The 18,691-nt window shown below is 38.5% G+C and overlaps 2 protein-coding genes across 2 annotated transcripts; one reads left to right on the forward strand and one right to left on the reverse strand.

Moving 5' to 3' along the window:
• Nucleotides 1-12,851: 12,851 nt before the first annotated feature.
• On the forward strand, nt 12,852-14,611 carry LOC117928846. Its single transcript, XM_034848914.1, has one exon. It carries the CDS (start codon nt 13,024-13,026, stop codon nt 14,518-14,520), a length of 1,497 nt encoding a protein of 498 aa, XP_034704805.1. The 5' UTR covers nt 12,852-13,023; the 3' UTR covers nt 14,521-14,611.
• Nucleotides 14,612-15,368: 757 nt separating this feature from the next.
• On the reverse strand, nt 15,369-18,361 carry LOC117928675 (probable serine/threonine-protein kinase PBL15). Its single transcript, XM_034848658.1, has 5 exons — nt 17,797-18,361; nt 16,644-16,779; nt 16,353-16,489; nt 16,123-16,246; nt 15,369-16,006 (listed from the first exon to the last, which is right to left on the reverse strand). The coding sequence occupies exons 1-5, from the start codon at nt 18,208-18,210 to the stop codon at nt 15,543-15,545; spliced, it is 1,275 nt and encodes a 424-aa protein (XP_034704549.1). The 5' UTR covers nt 18,211-18,361; the 3' UTR covers nt 15,369-15,542.
• Nucleotides 18,362-18,691: the final 330 nt, after the last annotated feature.

Genomic DNA, 18,691 nt, shown 5'->3' on the forward strand with positions numbered 1-18,691 from the left:
GTGGTTTTCCATAGTGGTGCAACCCCTTCACTGGAAAGAAAAATGCAATTGTGTACTCCTTTTGGAAGCACGAATCCTCTCAATATGTGTGGTGCCCCAAGCTTGTGCATAAATTCTATTATCCCATATGCAGCCCGATCCTCCTAATTGGAAAGTCATAAAATTCTCATGCAAAAATAAATAAATAAATAAATAAAAATAAAGATTAAAGTCAATAAATATCATGAAATTGAAAATCAAAAGAAATTAAAAATAACGCAACTAAAAATAAAAAATCAACCACATGCAAGCCATATGAGCCATGAAAGAATATGAGTCATGAAACCATGCAAATCATGCAAAGATGACTAAAGGTGACCTAGGGTGTGTCTAAGTATCTTGAAAGTGTACCTAAATAAGCTATCTTAAAAAATTTTTAAAAAAAAAAAATCCTAACTCTAATTCGGGGCTACCAAGGGTCACAATGGGGGTAGATAAATCCCTCAACCAAAGTCTCCAAGGTGGCCTAAAAAAAGAGTATGTTGTATGAGTAGCAATGGGTCACCAAGGAACTACCGTAGAGTATTAAAGAGAACTTAAAAACATGTGCTAGGATGACAAAATGAAGGGTCTACATAATGATTTATTTTCTCAACTTAAAAACTAATTAATTTTTATCATCATGTCATTTATAATAACTCCAATTTGATATTTTTACATTAATAAAAAATACAATTATTACATCTTTTGAGTTTGATTTGACTATGGTACATATCTCCTTATCTTTATTGATAATATAACAATATTTATAAAATTACACATAAATTATTTGTCATAATATTTTCAGTTAAGCAAAACTTATTGAATAAAGCCATCAAAAAGACCTTGAGATGTTGACTTTTTTAATAGGTGTGTCCTATATATTATACCTTTTATTTCCAAATAATAAAATCAAATTTTTATAAAGAAAACTTATCTTATTACCAATTCATTTCAGGAAAAAAAAAACATGAAAGATAAGAATTTTATATTAGTGAGGTAAATTTATGTTGTTGTCAATATTAATGAATGTAACCTTCACAACAATTCCATTATCTAAATTATATATTTTTTTAAAATAAAACTTATTTCTTCAATGCAAATTATGTAATTTTTTAAACATCGAGAGAAAAATGAAAAGACCAAAAAAATATTCAAAAAAAAAATACAAGGTAATGTATCCTTAGTTTATGTAAAAATATTTTGCCCATATATATATATATATATATATATATATATATATATATATATATATATATATATATATATATATATATATATATATATTATAACATCATTTTTCTATTTCACCTAATACCTTTTAAAAAATGTGTAACTTTTGGAAGAAAGCAACTATGTTAATTAGTTCAAATGATACATCACAACAATAGTGGATTGCAAAACTTATAAACTATGAAACAAATATATTTGTTGTATTTTTCTACAAGTACATCATCTTAGAGTTACGATAATAAATTTTGATTTAAATAATTTATTTGAAATAGTGATGAACAAGAAACTAAAATTTAAATATCTATCTATCTATATATATATATATATATATATATATATATATATATATATATAACCTTTAAGATGGGTTTAATATCTAACTTAATCATTAAATTCTAAAAAATATAAAGAATTTAAAGAAAGCTATTGGTGTAGTGCCAAAGGGATTTAGGTCTGTCTAACTTCACTAGTCAGACAGACTTCTTCCCTGTACAAAAGGATGTCTGAATAGGTGGTTTGGGCACGCTTTTTCGAAACTTAAGTTAGAAATCAATGAGGACAAGTCCAACCATTTTGAATGGCTAAGTACGTGTGTACCTTTTTCATGCTTCTCAAGGGGTTTTTATAGAGCAGATGACACCATCATCATAGCGTTAATTGTGCATTCATGCCTTTCCTACAATGATGATTGCCATCAGGGCGAAAATCAAACCTTAGCAAGATAGTCAGCACCATCATCTCTACCCGGATTAGGCAATCATACTAAGTAAGATCTGCTAACTGGTGCCATTTTTTGGCAGTCATGCAAGAGTATCGAACCATGTATTTGACTGTGCATTTACACTTAACAATGTCGGTGATTGCGTATAACAATTGATTAACACTGATTTTTAGGTGTAAATGTCGTCTAGATTGTCGCTCAGGTGCTAGGTATGACTAACCATTTGTTTAATGCCTATAATTTTCGGTTGGGTTAGTTTGTCTGTTTGGAAGTCCTAGTCAGCTTGGTCTGTCCATTCCATCTAACATTGGGAAAAAATGAAATCTTTCTCATCTTATGCCAAACAAAGCTTATTTTGGTCTAGACAAAATGATCCCAAACGGATTATCTATTTTCCTTGGATATACCAAGGGGTTTTAAGTTTGAGGAATGACACATGGAGGAAAACCCTTCCCTCCTCCCCTCAATGCCCCCAAGCGACGTGTCTCTTCGTTTGGCTTTGGAAAGCATTGTTAGGCGGCGTGTCCCTTGGAATGCCTAGGTTTTTGAATCTCTATAAATAGTGAGGCTCCACACTTTTGGGTTATCTTTTGGCTTTCTCCCACTTTAGAGTCCTTCTGCCCGCGCTACATTTTCGCCGCCATTCCACTTGTCACTGGTTGCTTTCATGTGCTTTCAATGCCACCATCAACCGATTTTCTACCAGATGATCTTTTTTCGACTCGCTATCATTGCATTTGTCATTAGTCGCTCTCCTGTGCTTTCGTCGTCATTGTCAACTGGTTCGTTGCCAAAAAATTTCTTTTCTACCAAAGAGCGTCTTCAGTTTTGGTTTGGTAAGTTTTCTACTGTCTATTCATTCCTTTGTTGTTCTTGTGATTGTTCGTTGGGTTGTGTTATTCTTATTTGTTTGGAGAGAAAATGGACATACCGATGTCCAAATTCTGGATTTTTGTTTCCTTGACCGTTCATGTTTCTCATTTGGAGAAGAGACAGGTGTACTAATGTTCAAATCTAGGGTTTTTCGCTACCATCGCAATAGGGTGAAGGACACAACTTTTCCTCTATCATTGGCTAAGAAGCTTTCTCTGCAAGTTTCTGTAGCCAAATCCATCTAAGTTCAAACTATAGTCTATCTAGGTTTTTGTATTGTTGAGGCAATGCTAAATAGTAGATGGGTCGGGTGATTGGTTTTAACAACTATGTTGACCCGTGCAAGTTTCCACACGACCCAAATCCACTTAATCTAATGGCAAAAGGAGGAATCGCTTCTACCAACGAAATGCCTCAGCAAAGTGGATGAAAAAAATACTAGAGTCGGGCGCCTCAGACCGAAGCGTCCAATTGGTGTCCTATATGAGTGGGAATTCTGAGCTTGTTTTCATATTTCGGACAATATCCCAATTAAACTAATAGAGGACGAGGATCTATCTTCCACTGACCTTCCGAATAACATGATGTATTTTACCAAGAAGTAGTTCGTTGTTAGGCTTCATCTACCTATTCCTTCTCTTTTCAAGCAATTCCTTTATTTCACACAAATCTCTCCAGCTTTTCTTCATCCGAATGTTGTTCGGGTATTGATGGGGTATAGTGTGTTGGACATGCTCTTCCAGTTGGATCTTTTTTTGCTGGAAGTCTTGTTCATCTATATTGTCAAAATGAGCTAAAAAGAAAAGTTTGGCTTGTTTGTCAATATTCTTTTTCTCCAATTGGTGGCCGGTCTTCCGGATTCATGCAAAGGCTAGGCCAAGGGGCATGTTTTAGTGTCCAGCCCTTGGAGTGGTTCATCTGAGGGTCCAAACAGAGTTTTTTCTCCACAGCATTAGTTAGAGATTCTGAGTAGGTCATGCTTCTGTCACTTTCTTTATATCTTGCTATTATTTCCTCCTTGTTATGAATTTACTCATGATCTTTATATTCGTGTAATGCAGGCAAGGAGAGGCGGGGATGCCTCATAGAGTGGGTAGAAAAGGCTTCATTCACCCGGCTCAAGTTGCTCAAAATAGACGCTGTCGAACGAACTCACAAGGTTCTCTTATCAAACAAGAACTTGTTGGCGCTGATTGAAAATCCTAAGCCATTTATCATCCCCATGTTTTCCCGGCTAGCTCCTCCATCTATGGTGTCTGGTGAACACTCTGTGTTGAAGGATTTGCTTTTCTACAAGGTTGCTTGTTTGGAGGATTTTGAGACATGCCAGACTCATCTAGAGAAATGGGAAAGAAAATGGTAAAGGAGAACATTGAGGCAAGCTTCGACTGTGAGTCATCTGTCTTCCAGCTTCATTATCCACCCTCCTACTCAAAAGAAGAAGAAGTCTATTGCTCGTCCTATCCAGAGGGCAAGGACTCTGCCTCCTATTTCCCTGTCTTCATCGTCAGTTTCTTCATTTGTCTTCTTGTGACGAACCAAAAGTAGGAGTTAGCCGATTGGTGCCCCCTATTATTTGTGAGGAAAGGAAATGGCTTCCAACTTGAGGGTTGGATTCCGCAAGAGCTAGCATAAGCACCTATTTAAATCCATTGTTGTCAACCCTTCTCCTTCGAAGAAATCTTGCTCAAAACATGCCCCAGATCCTTTGTCCATGCCAGCACTGTTGACTACTGCTTCAATTGCTACCTCAAAGCCGAATGAGAAACCTCCCTCTACTAATGACATTTCTTATCATGAGATGAGAAAACCTTTTGTCATCCCAGAGAACTTCAACAAGGAATCATTCGTGTGTATGAATTTTCCTCTTCTTCGTCCAAAGCTAGCCTATGTCCCTAAGTAGGAGGAGATATATGAGCTTTTGAGTTATATCCCTTATTTCACTGAAAGAGAACCTCCAGTTTAAAACATAAGAGTGTTATTTCCGACTACTCAACGAATTCCAATTGAGATAGAAGAAAATCCTAGTCGATCATTCATGGCACGACTTTCGTACAGTACTTTGGACATTGCTATTGCTCATATTCTCCATATGTAGGACTACACAACTTTTGAGACAGTAGAAATGGTAAGTCATCTCATTTTTTTCACTTGTGATTTTTCTCATTTTTGCTTTAGTCTCCCATTTTATAACGATCTCTTTGTTACCCCCAGGTGATAGTCGGAGTTCGTAACCTTATGCAGCAACGAGCTCACATTTTCCAACAACTAGAAGCAACCAAAACCATGAGGGCATACGTTGCCAATATCATGGACAGGAATGAGGTTTTCCTCACCATCTTGGAGATGGCGAAGAGTGAGGCTATTGTTACCTGAAAGCTGGCTAAAGAAAGTGTCCGTCTGTTGAGAAATGCCGAAGAGGAGAATGAGTCATCTTATGCTAAAGCTTGCCAACTGACTGAGGAAAAGAAGGTCATGGCGACCAAGAATGAGAATGTTGAAGAAGAAGTTGCCCACTGAGGCAAGAATTGCAAGACCTCCAGGCAAGGTTCGCCACTCAAAAGAAAGATTTGGAGGCAGACTATTAGAAACAGGTGGATGACATGTTCTTCTACGGCTATCAATGTTGTATGAAGAAACATGGGATTGCAAATGACATTTCTAGCTTCCTTTCTAATGATGATAAGGACGAGCTTTTGGATAGCCTTACCCAAGGTGACAAACATGCTTCAAGAATAGGTTCCTTTGGAGAGCGAGTTTGATCTTTTTGTATTTCTTTATTTTGGCTGATTGTAGCCTGGACTTTCATTATTGTAAATACTATGAATACCCTTTTGAGTTTTTTCTTTAATACGACTACACTCATTTCTTTTAAGTGTGTTTGCTTTAGTCATTTGTCTTTGTTACATTATTTTTATAAGCAACTTTTATTGATAGTATTACTTTAAGTTGGTTACATTCCATGGGTAGAGCAGGGGTATGCCATCTAGCGTTTGAAGATGGTATGCCCCTGAGTCTCCTGTCTTAGTTATAACATAAGGTTCTTCCCAATTAGCTTGTAACTTTCCAGCTCCTACTTCGGCTATGTTCTCGAAGATTCTTTTGAGGACTAGAAATCCTGGCCGAAAAAATCGTGGTTGTGCCCTTTTGTTGTACTGAGCGATTGTCCTTTGATGGTAAGAAGCTATCCAGATAGTTGTGTATCCTTGCATTTCATTTGCCAAATCCAATTGTTTTATGAGTTCTTCATCATTGTCCCTTTAATCTTGCACAACTGTTTTGGCAGTAGGCATGCCAATTTCAGTTGGAATAATGGCTTTCACCCATATGCAAGGGTGAAAGGAGTGGCTCCCGTTGGCCATTTGGATGTTGTTCGATAAACCCATATGACTCCGGGCAGCTCGTCCACCCATTTTCCTTTTGCTCTTTCCAATTTTCTCTTCAGTGCATTCAATAGGGTTTTATTTGTTGCTTTCACTTGTCTGTTGCTTTGTGGATAGCGTGGTGTTGAGTATAAATTCTTGATGTTTAACCCTAAGCAGAATGTTTGGAAGATGACACTATCAAAATTTGGCCCATTATTTGTAACAATCACTCATGGAATTTCGAATCGTCATACGATGTTTTCCCAAACAAACTTGAAGACATCTTTATCTTTGATGCTGACATAGGCTTCTGGCTCTACCCACTTATTGACATAGTTGGTTGCAACGAGCAAAAACTTCTTTTATGCTACTACAATGGGTAAGTGGTCGACTATGTCCATTCCCCATTGCGGAAATGACCAAGGACTTGTGATCGGGTTGAGAGCTTCTAAAAGTACATGGGGAATGGGAGCGTGTTGTTGACATCAATCACATTTTTTAACATAGATTTTAGCGTCCCGCTTCATGGTGGACCAATAATATCCTTGCATGTAGGCGTGATGGGCCAAAGTTCGTCCACCTGGGTGATTGCCTCATACGCCTTCATGGAGTTTGGCCAAGACATATTTGGCTTCTGGATCACTTAAGGACTTTAGGTATGGACCTCCAAATGATCGTCTATAGAGTTTATCATTAATTAAAGTGAAACACGCTGCTTGTATGTGGAATTTGTGCGCTTGTTTCTCGTCTTCTGGCATTTCTCTTGTTTGAAGGTATTTTCTGATGTCAAGCATCTATCTTAAGTTTGCTTGATTGGCATTGCATACTAGCTCGAAAGCAATTGAAGGTGCAACTTCGAGGTAGATGGGCAGCATTATCATCTCATTTATGGAGAAAACAACAGCTATGTCACCTGGTGCGTCGGTCCTCCCGTTCTCCTTTCGTGGCACCCATCCAATGATCCATTCGTCTAACTTTTTTAGTTAATCTTCCACCATGGCGAGGTAACGAGCCATGCGTTCATCCTTTGCTTCATATTCCTATTGAATCTATCCGATAATTAGCTGAGAGTCACTCCTAATTTCCAACTTGGTTGCAACTAACATTAGGGCAAGGTCTAGCATGACTAGGATAGCTTCATATTATACCTCATTGTTAGAGGTAGAAAAGCTGAGATGAATAGCTTGTTTCATCAGTTCCCTGATTGGTGATTGTAGGATCAGACCTGTTCCAAATCTGGACACCTTGGATGCTCCGTCTACATGAAGTGTCCACCATTGTTCTTCAGGGCGATCGTTCGGATGTGTTTGTTTTTTAGGGAGTTCAGCTATAAAGTCGATCATAACCTGCCTTTTCAAGGATAGTCGCGGCTGATACTTGATCCAATACTCAATCAATTCGATTGCCCATTTCAACATTCGTCTAGATAGATTCGGTTTGTGCAAGTATTGAAAATCTTAAAAACCCGTGGGTTCCCAATTTTAAAGGAATTCCTGCCAAGATGACGGATCCTACCTTAGGTGCCTCTAACTTAGAGTGGCTGATTTGTAAGTACGGTCACTTGATGAGCTTGTAAGTATGGGCAGAGCTTTCGAGAGGCATTCTTTAGTGTTAGAGCAGTTTACTCTGCTTGGGAATACTAAGTCTCAACGTCTACCATTTCTTTGCTCATATAATAGATGAGTCTTTGTTTTTTATCTCATATATGTCGAAACAAGACAACACTAACAGCATAGTCAGACACAACCAAATACATGTAGAGCTCTTCGTTGGACTTGGGGTTGCTTAGAATAGGTGGTTCAGTGAGGTAGCGCTTGACTACTTCAAATGCTTGCTCACACTCGTCTATCCAACCGAACGTGCTTGCTCCTTGAATGTGAGGAAGAAATATCTTAGCTTATCTGTGAAATGAACTATGAAACAACCTAAAGCTGTGAGACAGTTAGTGAGGCGTTGCAATTCTTTTTTGTTGTTTGGAGCTAGTGTTTTGAGGACGACTTTCATTTGAGCCAGACTAACTTCAATTCCTCTTTGGGTTACCATAAACCCTAGGAACTTTCCTGCACTAATGCCAAAGGCATACTTAGCTAGATTGAGCTTCATGTTGTATGCCTATATCAAATAGAATGCTTCTTCTAGGTGTTGGACGTGCTCAGCTCACGTTTCGCTCTTTACAACAATGTCATCAATGTAAATTTCCACAATTTGGCCGATCAGAGGCTTAAATATCTTTGTCATTAGTTTCTGGTAGGTAGTGCCAACGTTCTTAAGTCCAAATGGCATGACTCTGTAACAGTATAACCTTTGTGGTGTAACAAAGGTTGTCTTGTCCTCATCTATCTAGAACACAAGGATTTGGTGGTATCCGAAAAATGCATCTAGAAAGGAAAACATCCCATACTCGACAGTAGCATCGACTATTTAATTTATCTTGGGTAAGGGAAAGGAATCTTTTGGGCAGACATCATTCAAGTTGGTGTAATCAACACAAACCTGCCACCTTCCATCATTCTTCGGGACTACCACCACATTCGTCAACCAATCCGGATATTTGACTTCTCTGATAAATCCAAGTATGAATAATTTGTCAATTTTCGCTTGAAGGATCTTATATCTATTCGAATGAAAATGTCGGACCTTTTGCCAGACAGACCGTGAGAAGAGTGAAACGTTGAACATGTGGAAGGCCACGGTGTGATGAATTCTCGGTATATTCGAGTAAGTCTGGGCAAAGATGTCTTTGTTTCACTGAAGCATACTCCCTAGCAGTTCCAATTCATCTTGCATAAGCAAGGAGCTAGTATAGGTGATTTGGCCTATGTCGTGTGAAAGACACAGTGATTGGAGTAGATCAACAGCAGATAAATCTTTCCACCGAGCTCAGTAATTTCTATTGCTCCCTTGTGTTTAATGGCTCCGGATGTCCCTCATCAACGGTAGAATGTTCGAACTCTAACATCACTTGATAACATTGAGAACTGTACATCCAGTGTGAATGGACCAGCTTGGACGGGTAGGACAACATCCCATAATGGCACTATACGGTAAGTAGAAGGAATGACTTTCATTTTGTGAAGCCATGCACATCCTATAATGGCACTATACGGGGACAAATCGTCCACCATTGAGAACTACACGTCCAGTGTGAATGGACCGGCTTGGATGGGTAATACAACATCGCCTAGTGAAGTTGTTGTAGCTCTGTTGAAACAGGACAACAAATGTCATGGGTTCTCTAAGGCGGATGGCGAGTAACCCATTTGCCTATAGACCAATACTTGCAAAAGGTTAGTTGAGCTATCCGGGTCAACTAGGATTCTTTTTACGTTAAATCCGCCTACCCCCAATGTTAGGATTAAGGCATCTTCATGCGGTTGCAACACCCGATTAACATCTATTGGAAGGAAAGTGATTGTGTTGTCAATGGGGTGCACACTTCCTTCTGAAAAAGGTCGCGTGGATCAATCTTCACCTTTGCTATTTTGAGTTGTGTTTATCATCTACTAGGTCTCCGTGTATGTAGTTAATGACGGCTCTAGGAGCTTCCGGAGATGTAGAGGTTTGGATGAATGCCTCTTGCACCGTCTCTCTTTGCCCGCTAGTTGTGTGGACATACTGTTTTAGGTGCCCGACCTTGATAAGTTTCTCCACCAAGTCATGTAGACTTTTACATTGCTCGGTGGTGTGGTCATGATCCTTATGATAGGAGCACCTTTTGTTTTGACCTGTCTATCCGGATCTATCTGGATTTGCTCTAACCATTTGAAGTCTAACAGATCACAGATCTGTAGGAAGAGTCTCTCATAAGATATGCTAAAGGGGGTGAGTCTCATTTGTTGTTGTTGTCAGCTATTTCACCTCTTGTTAGCTTGCTTCGATTGGTTTGAAGGCTTAGAACTCCCCGCCTCATTGTTCTTGGTCAAACGATTATTGACCAAGACCTATTGAGAAGCTACTCTGACATCATCTTCAAGTATAGAATATTTATTCACTCGTCAAAACAGGTCATCCATCGTTACAAGTGACTTCTTTGTGAAAGACTCAAAAAATGGTGTGTCTAGGCTAATGCTTTGCTTGAAGATCTACAAAATGGCATCCATACTACAAGACTCTACTTTGAGCACTACTTGCCCAAACTACTTCATGAAGTCTCTGAGGGACTCGTTCTCCTTCAGTTTGAAGTTCTACAAAGTGCTTATGTTCTATTTTTGGCAAGTGGAACATAGGTAGTGGCCCACAAAGGCTTCCAAGATATCTCAAAAAGTGTTCACGAAATTCTACAAGAAACAGTGGAACCAAGAGAGAGCTTGGTCGTGTAAGCTAGCCGGAAAGACCTTGTACATTAGTGCATCATTCCTTATGGCAAGGGTCATGAGTTGCCTAAAGTGCATGATGTGATCGAATGGGTCTCTCATTCCATCGTACATCGTGAATTTTGGCACTACAAACCCTCTAGGTGGCTAGTAGTTAATAAAATGGGGATTGAACGGTATGGAAAGCATGTCATCCAACCATCGGCTGATAGAGTCGAGTGGGAACTCACGTCAGCGATACTTCCGTCTATTGTCTTGGTAGCTAAGATAGCCATTTTGACATAACTGCTGCAACTGGGGGACCTAGACAGACCCTCAAAGTTTCTGACATACAATCCCTCCACGCCTGGTGTTGAAGGTCCCAATCGAGCACGCTTCACGTCAAATAAATGCGACCTTTTATCGCACCTCATTTTCCTTGATGCATGGGTAGAGCTAGTGCCTTTGTTCGATTATGTTTAGTGAGCTGGCGAGGATTCCTCCTCTGATTGTCTCGTGTAACTACCAGAGGAAAGCTCTGTGCCCTCAAGATAAGATGCCTCAATAGTTTGTCTTGAGGTTGTTTGTCAGCTTTGAGAGGGGCCTGCTACCGACATTTGAGCTTGAAACTCTTCATTATTTTCTCTGAGTCGTTTTGTTTAGCAAAGCAAAGTTTTCATTTGCCAATTATTTTCTCATTGACGTTTCTCCATCCTTTCACGCTAGACAAAATAGTTTTCGCCACCCATAGCTAATGATTGACTTTTGGAGGATATTGACATCCTTAGATTTTTCCCATAGACGGCGTCAATGTTGGTGTAGTGCCAACCGAATTTAGGTCCGTCCAGCTTCACTAGAGGCAGACAAACTTCTTCCCTACACAAAATGATGTCCAGACAGGTGGTTCGGGCATGCCCCTCTGAAGCTTAAGTCAAAAATCAATGAGGATGAGTCCAACTTTTTTGAATGACTAAGTACACACGTACCTTTTTCATGCTTCTCGAGGGGTTTTTATAGAGCAAATTGTACCATTGTCATAGCATTGATTGTGCGTTCATGCCTTTCCTGCGATAATGTTTGCCATCAGGGCGGAAATCAAGCATTAGCAAGATAGTCAGCGTTATCATCTTTGTGCAAATTGGGAAATCATACCAAGCAAGAGCTACTAATTGGTGCCATTTGCTGGCAATCGTGAAAAAATGTTAAACCGTGTAATTGACTATGCATTTATGCTTGTCAATGTTGGCGATTGCGTGTAACAATTGATTGACACCGATTTTTAGGTGTAAATGTCATCTAGATTGTCGCTCAAGCTCTAGGTATGACTAACCATTTGTTCAATGCCTGTAATTTTCGGCTGGGTTGGTTTCTCTATTTGGAAGTCCTAGTTGGCTTGGTTTGTTCATTTTGTCTGGCATTGGGAAAAATGAAATCTTTTTCATCTTGCACCAAATAGAGCTTATTTTGGTCCAAACAGATCATCTGCTATCCTTGGATGAACCAAAGGGTTTTGAGTTTGAGGGAGGACACGTGGAGGGAAACCCCCCACAAAAGCTAAAACATCATCTTATATTAAAATTATATATTACCATATATTATCTATTACTATAATTATATGATAATATATGTGATATATCTATTTATAATTATTATTTATGGATTAATTAAATTATAGGTAGGTTACATCATTTTATATATTATTTTAATTAATATAAAATTATTTATAATTATTTAAAACAAATAAATTTAAATTATTGTATCTATGTTAAAAGATAATTCACCTACTAATTACCTTTTGAGATGTTATAAGCCCACTCCCACAAATTAACTTATAATATTAACCATTTAAGTTTCATGAAAAATGAGGGAAGAAAATATATAAACCCAACTTTACTTCAAATCAACTTAATCAAATTAATATTATTAAACAGGGTTAATTTGCGTGAATAAATAAATTAAACCAAGTAAATTCTGATTTAATTAAAATCACTAACTTGATTTGATGCTTAGAGTTTATTAAAAATAAGCCTAAATCAAACCTTGTCAACCCCTGCTTAGAATCATCGCCATGCTCTCTTTAATTCTTAAAAATAAAAAATAAAAAAATATATTGTGACATGGTTTGTGTATGGATATTCATGTGTATGATTAAGGTTTTACTTTGAAGAAGGTTGTAAATAAATGAGAACTAATTAACTATAAAATAGATAAAATTATTATTACAATAAAAATAAATAAGACTTATATGTCACAATGTAGCTATTTTTTATTAGTTGTTATTTTTTAATATGATTTTGAAAATGACTTTTTTGGCATATTATAAAAAAAAATTCTAATTTACAATGATGAGAATAGAGGAATAAATGAAAAAAATCAATCATAAGGCTGAAGCTTGATCAAGTAGCAACATCTTACAAGCAAATTAGAAATCGAATATAAATCTCATGCAAAAATAATTGGGATTCAAACCCTAGAAAATTTTGTTTTTTCTAAAGCATCAATCGAGCCTTTATATATCGCAATGGACGATTCCAACACCAATATGGCTTCCAGCACCAAGCCTAAAAGGGGCTTTCTCCCACCCCAAACAAGCCTCACAAGAACCCTTTTCTTCATTGCTCTCTTCACCATTCCAGCTCTTCTTCTCCTCCATGCCCCTTCTACCTCCATCTCCAACACCTTCTCCTCCCATGTCAGTCCCTGGACCGGTGACCTCCGTGGAGCTGAGTTCGCCTGGAACCGCCTGGAGCTGGACGGGAGCCGTGCCCCACCCGTCGTCCTCAAGATCGCGGTCTTCTCAAGGAAATGGCCTATTGGCACAACCCCAGGTGGCATGGAGCGCCACGCCTACAGGCTGCACACAGCCCTATCCTGCCGCGGCCACCGAGTCCACGTCTTCACCTCCCCGCCTGGAGACCAGAGAGGACCAGCTGCTTTGCAAGCAATGAATATGCAGTCTAAAGGCAGCCCAACGTCCTCGTCCCCGAGAATTCACTTCCATGAAGGGGAACCAGGGCGGTGGGTCTACAACAAGGCGTGGGAGCAGTTTCTGGAGGAGAACAGCCTGGAACCCTTCGACGTAGTCCACTCAGAAAGCGTCGCGCTGCCTCACTCGCTGGCGAAAACTCTCCCCAACCTTGCGGTCTCATGGCACGGTATTGCCCTTGAGAACTTGATGTCAGACATCTACCAAGAATTGGCCCTGCGTCGCCCCGGTGAGCCCATCTCTCCAGGCTTCAACGGCCAACGGGCTGTCCTAAAAGTTCTGAATGAAATAAGGTTCTTCCACGACTATGCCCACCATGTAGCCACAAGCGATAGCTCTGGGGAAATAATAAGGGATGTATACCAAATCCCCACCAAAAGAGTCCATGTGATTCTGAATGGAGTCGATGAGGAAGACTACCAGCAGGACTGGCAGCTAGGTCACCAGTTCCGGTCCAGAATCGGGATCCCACAAAACGCTAGTTTAGTACTAGGAGTTGCAGGAAGGCTAGTGAAGGACAAAGGGCATCCCATACTCCATGCTGCCTTCTCTAGGTTCATGAAACGGCACCCAGATGCCTACTTGATTGTTGCAGGCTCAGGGCCATGGGAGAACAGGTACAAGGACTTGGGGCGCCAGGTATTAGTCTTGGGGTCCATGAATGCATCCCAACTTCGCGCCTTCTACAACTCGATCGACATCTTTGCGAACCCAACTCTTAGGCCTCAGGGGGTCGATCAGACTCAAGTGGAGGCCATGTTGAGTGGAAAGGCTATACTGGCATCAAGGTTGCCAAGCATCAAAGGCAATGTTGTGGTTGATGATGAGTATGGGTTCATGTTTTCTCCAAATGTGGAGTCACTGTTGGAAGCAATGGAACAAGTTGCGAAAGAAGGGAGAAGTAGGTTAGCACAAATGGGAAAGGCATGTAGGAGATATGCAGCCTCTATGTTTTCTGCAACCAAGATGGCCTTAGCATATGAGAGGTTATTTCTTTGTATCAAAAATGAAATATTTTGTATGTACCCTTAGGCTATAGGGACGGAACGCAATTATTATTATTATTTTTATAAATTTCATTTTAATTGGAATACATATTGCTTGGAATCATTCCCTTTTATCACTACCCCTTGTTTCTATTTGATCAATTTGTAGATTTATATTTTCAACAATCACACAAATACATGGAATTTTTGTTTCCCAAAATTATATATATGCACACAAGTTGTTTACATTTTCTACTTTAATGACCAAACTTATTATTTACATTTTGACAAATACCAAATTAAAAAGGGCATATATACTATATGCCAAGTCTAGAGTTTTATCAAGGCATAAAATTTATAACCAAAGTTGTGGATCATATGGGGGAATCATGTACATGTTTAAGTAAGAAACAAATTATATCATGATGCCAAACATTAGCTTCAAATATATGTTTGTGAATTAATGATTACCATTTGATTAACTATATATAAAGCCCATTGATTATACAATTGATTAGGTACCGACTTTGTTGTATTCATCGATGTCGACCTCCATCTTGGAAATGCTAAAAATCGTTGGATTTTGATATGTATAATAAGACACAACAGAGATAAGCAATTACAAGAGATGATGCCAAGGCTGCCTACTAGTTAGAAAAATAATTTTTAAACTTTGCTTGCAATCAAAGATGTTTTCATTAACCGCAAGAATTTTTTAACACAATCAACTCAAAATAACACTCCAAATTCTCGAAAATAATTGAGTATTGAATTAAGGGTCCATTCATGTTTCCTTTCTTCCCATCAAAATTTACTTCTCAAAATTGCTTAATTGATGGATTATGTTGTTCCCCTTCATACACAAATTTTATACGTAGTCCAAAAAATCTCAAGTATTAATCAACCTTGTGTTGAAAAAGCTCAAATTTTATCATCATACACACTCAAAAGTATTTCCATATGTATTGCATACATATACCACTCCAATATTTACATGGTTTAGTACTAGACATGCCTTAGGAACTTGTCTTATCTCCTTAACATACAAGCATATACACCTCTTTACATTTAGGTCCCCTTACTTAGCTTTTCTGGTTTGGGAGCAATAGGAGTGGATTTACATTGAGTCCCAACTCTATTATTCTCCCTCCTTCCTTTGACAGCAGCTCCATTTCTTGTAGATTTTGGTGTTGCTGGCCATTGTCCGCAAGTGACAGCCATGTCCCTCAAATGTTGCAGACCTTCTAGGGTTTCGACTACGCTGGGCATTCTCGGCCTGTCTTTAGGGTTTGAACTTATGCATTGTAATGCCAAGAGGGCAATCTCCTTTGCTCCTTTCACCGAGTACTGACCAGCAAGTCTTGGGTCCATTATGTAGCGCAACCTCCGGCTACTAGTCAAGTAGGGTTTTGCCCAATCCACAAGGTTTTGCTCGTTTTTCGGTCTTGATTTATCCATTGATCTTCTTCCTGTTAGCATTTCTAGTAGCACGACTCCAAAGCTATAAACATCGCTTTTAGTTGTTAAATGACCTAAAAAGCAGTCACATAAGGTTGTTATAAGAAAAAGTATTTCATGTTTAATAAAAGTTTAGTAATATTAAAAACATCAAGCAAGAAGCTAAGTCCAAAAAGCCCTAAAGTACTACCTGTTGAGACATATTCCGGGGCAGCGTATCCAAATGTGCCCATTACCCGGGTAGTAACGTGAGATTTTGATCCTTCAGGCCCCATCTTTGCAAGTCCAAAATCCGACAATTTTGCAGTAAAATCCTAATATACAAAAACAGAAGTACGTTCAATGGTGTGAGCATACAGAATTTGCCAAACTACAATTCAACTCAAAAAAAAATGAAGTCCAAATCAGGATATCACACACAGAATCTAGCAACACATTGGAAGTCTTGAAGTCGCGATATATAACAGGCTGCTCAGCACCATGCAAGAACGCGAGCCCTTTTGCTGCTCCTACTGCGATCTTCAGCCTGGTGCCCCATGGCAACGACACTGATAACCCTAAAATCATAGCACCAATAAATGTACACTAATGGTGAGCAAAATAAAGAAACCTATAGAAACAAACACAGATGATCATCATCTTTATAAGATTTTATATAGTCTCTATTGATGATATTGCCCTAGCTAGAGCAGTATTCCACATGAGACTCACTCTTGAACAAGTGATTCTCTAGGCTGCCTCTAGGCATGAACTCATACACAAGGAGACGCTCGTCGTCTTCACAACAATACCCGATTAATTTTACCAGATTTGGATGCCTAAGCTGCCCAAGAAATATTACTTCAGCCTGCAACCAAGGGAAGAAGATGAATATTTAGTAAGCTTGACCTAGTCTCACAGTGAATGAAAACATGTATAAGATACCTTTTTTTTATCAGTAACAAAATGGAAATTGGAGGCCTAAAACTGTATGCCTAAGAGGAGCTATTCCTAAATTCATCAAATGATCTTGCATTGCAGTAATTTTAGGAAACGTTTTTAACCTTTTTAATACTTGAAATTTGTTATCTTTCAAGTAATAGAAATACTGTCAAACGCACTCTAAATTTGTGTCGAATTGTCACTTTTGAGGGACCGGTTAAAAATTCAATAATATCCAGGGCAGTGAAAAGTTGATTGGGCTATGCTGGGCTTAGGTTGAGAAGGAAAACCTTCTTGGGCCTTTTCCCAAGCCCAAGACATTTTAAAATTTATGAATTTATATTTCACATTAATTTCAATCATTGAACTAAGATAGATATTTTATCCATATATATCATAAATTTCTGGAACTTTTTGTGATAATTTTTATCAAACTTACAAAAGTTTATGAATAGTTAAATTTTATATAATTATTAAATATCATGCCTTGACTGGGCCAAACCTCTAGACATAAGGTGTCATCTTGGGCCCAAGTTCATGCAGGTGAGCCTAATATCTTTGTTGTGGCTAGGACCAGGCTGGTTAGGCCCATAACTTCATTCTATATAGTAACACTTGATTTTCCTTCAAACTCCAATATATATATATATATTATTATAGTGACTATTTCAAAATTTTCATCATGAAAATCATATAGATTTACCATTTTCCAAAGCCCAAAAAAAAAAAGAAAAATTTTTAAATAAAAATTTTAAATTAATAATAACTACAAAAAAAAAAAAAAAAAACAACAACAATAACAATAATAATAATGATAATAATTTATGATTAAATTCTTTTTTTTCTCCCTAATTCCAAACAAAGAGACCTACTCTTTCACATGAAGACCAAAACAAAAATAATTTATATATAAAATTAAAAGAAAAGATGTATTGATGCTTACAAGCCATTCTCTATGCCCCTGTAGGCCTTCAATATCCAAGAGCTTAACAGCTACAGCCTGAGCCTTCAACCCTTGCCTCAAGTTCTCATCAATATAACCCTTATGCACTGTCCCAAACCCTCCTTCTCCCAGAAAGAAATTACTTGAAAAATTCTGCGTAATCGCACGCAGCTCACTCAGCTGAAAATCATGCAATTCAGGACCGAACGATTGTGCCAAGTCTTCATTGACTCGGGTTGATGAAGAGCGGCTGAGATCGGAGAACGACAAGCGGCGAAAAGATGGTAATGGAGCTATGTTCTTGGAGAATTCCGATCGAGATGGCCTGCAGCGGCTGAAGTTTCCCAGAACTGTGTGGTCTTCTGCTGAACAGCAGTTTGCTGTGAATGGCCTCCATGACTTGCTCTCCTTCATTGCTAAAGCAGGTGAGAAAGAAGAGAATCTAGGGAATTGGATAATGAAGGTCCATGCATGAGAGCGAGAGAGAGATTTAGGATGAAGGGGGAGAGAGTCTAAGGAATTGGATAATGAAGGTGGATGGGAGAGAGAATGAAGGAGAAAGAAAATATTAGACTAAGAAATTTGGATACTGAAGGTGCATTCGTTTATACGAAGGAGAGAGAGAGAGAGAGAGAGAGAGAGAGAGAGTTGCTCGGTTTAACTGCTCTAACCACTCTACTAATTTTTTTGAATTGTTTCTTCACCTACGTAGATGTCTTCATGCAAGAGCTTCCAATATTTATATAGGCCACCACTGAGGGAGTCTAGGCTCCCATGCAACACAAATGGAAAACAATTGCTACAACCTTATCCTCTTTTTGTATTGGAAACCAATATTACTTTCTCAAAATATGTTTTCCAAAAATGTTTTTCTTATTTTGAAAATAATTCTCCC

Source organism: Vitis riparia, chromosome 2, assembly GCF_004353265.1.
Source record: "Vitis riparia cultivar Riparia Gloire de Montpellier isolate 1030 chromosome 2, EGFV_Vit.rip_1.0, whole genome shotgun sequence".
Taxonomy (NCBI): domain Eukaryota; kingdom Viridiplantae; phylum Streptophyta; class Magnoliopsida; order Vitales; family Vitaceae; genus Vitis; species Vitis riparia.

Coding starts and splice junctions, on each gene's coding strand:
- LOC117928846 (XM_034848914.1), top strand. CDS start 13,024: ATGGACGATTCCAACACCAATATGGCTTCCAGCACCAAGCCTAAAAGG.
- LOC117928675 (XM_034848658.1), bottom strand. CDS start 18,210: ATGAAGGAGAGCAAGTCATGGAGGCCATTCACAGCAAACTGCTGTTCA. Junction 16,780..17,796: donor AGGGGCATAGAGAATGGCTT/GTAAGCATCAAT, acceptor CCTTGGTTGCAG/GCTGAAGTAATATTTCTTGG. Junction 16,247..16,352: donor CCAATGTGTTGCTAGATTCT/GTGTGTGATATC, acceptor TTTGTATATTAG/GATTTTACTGCAAAATTGTC.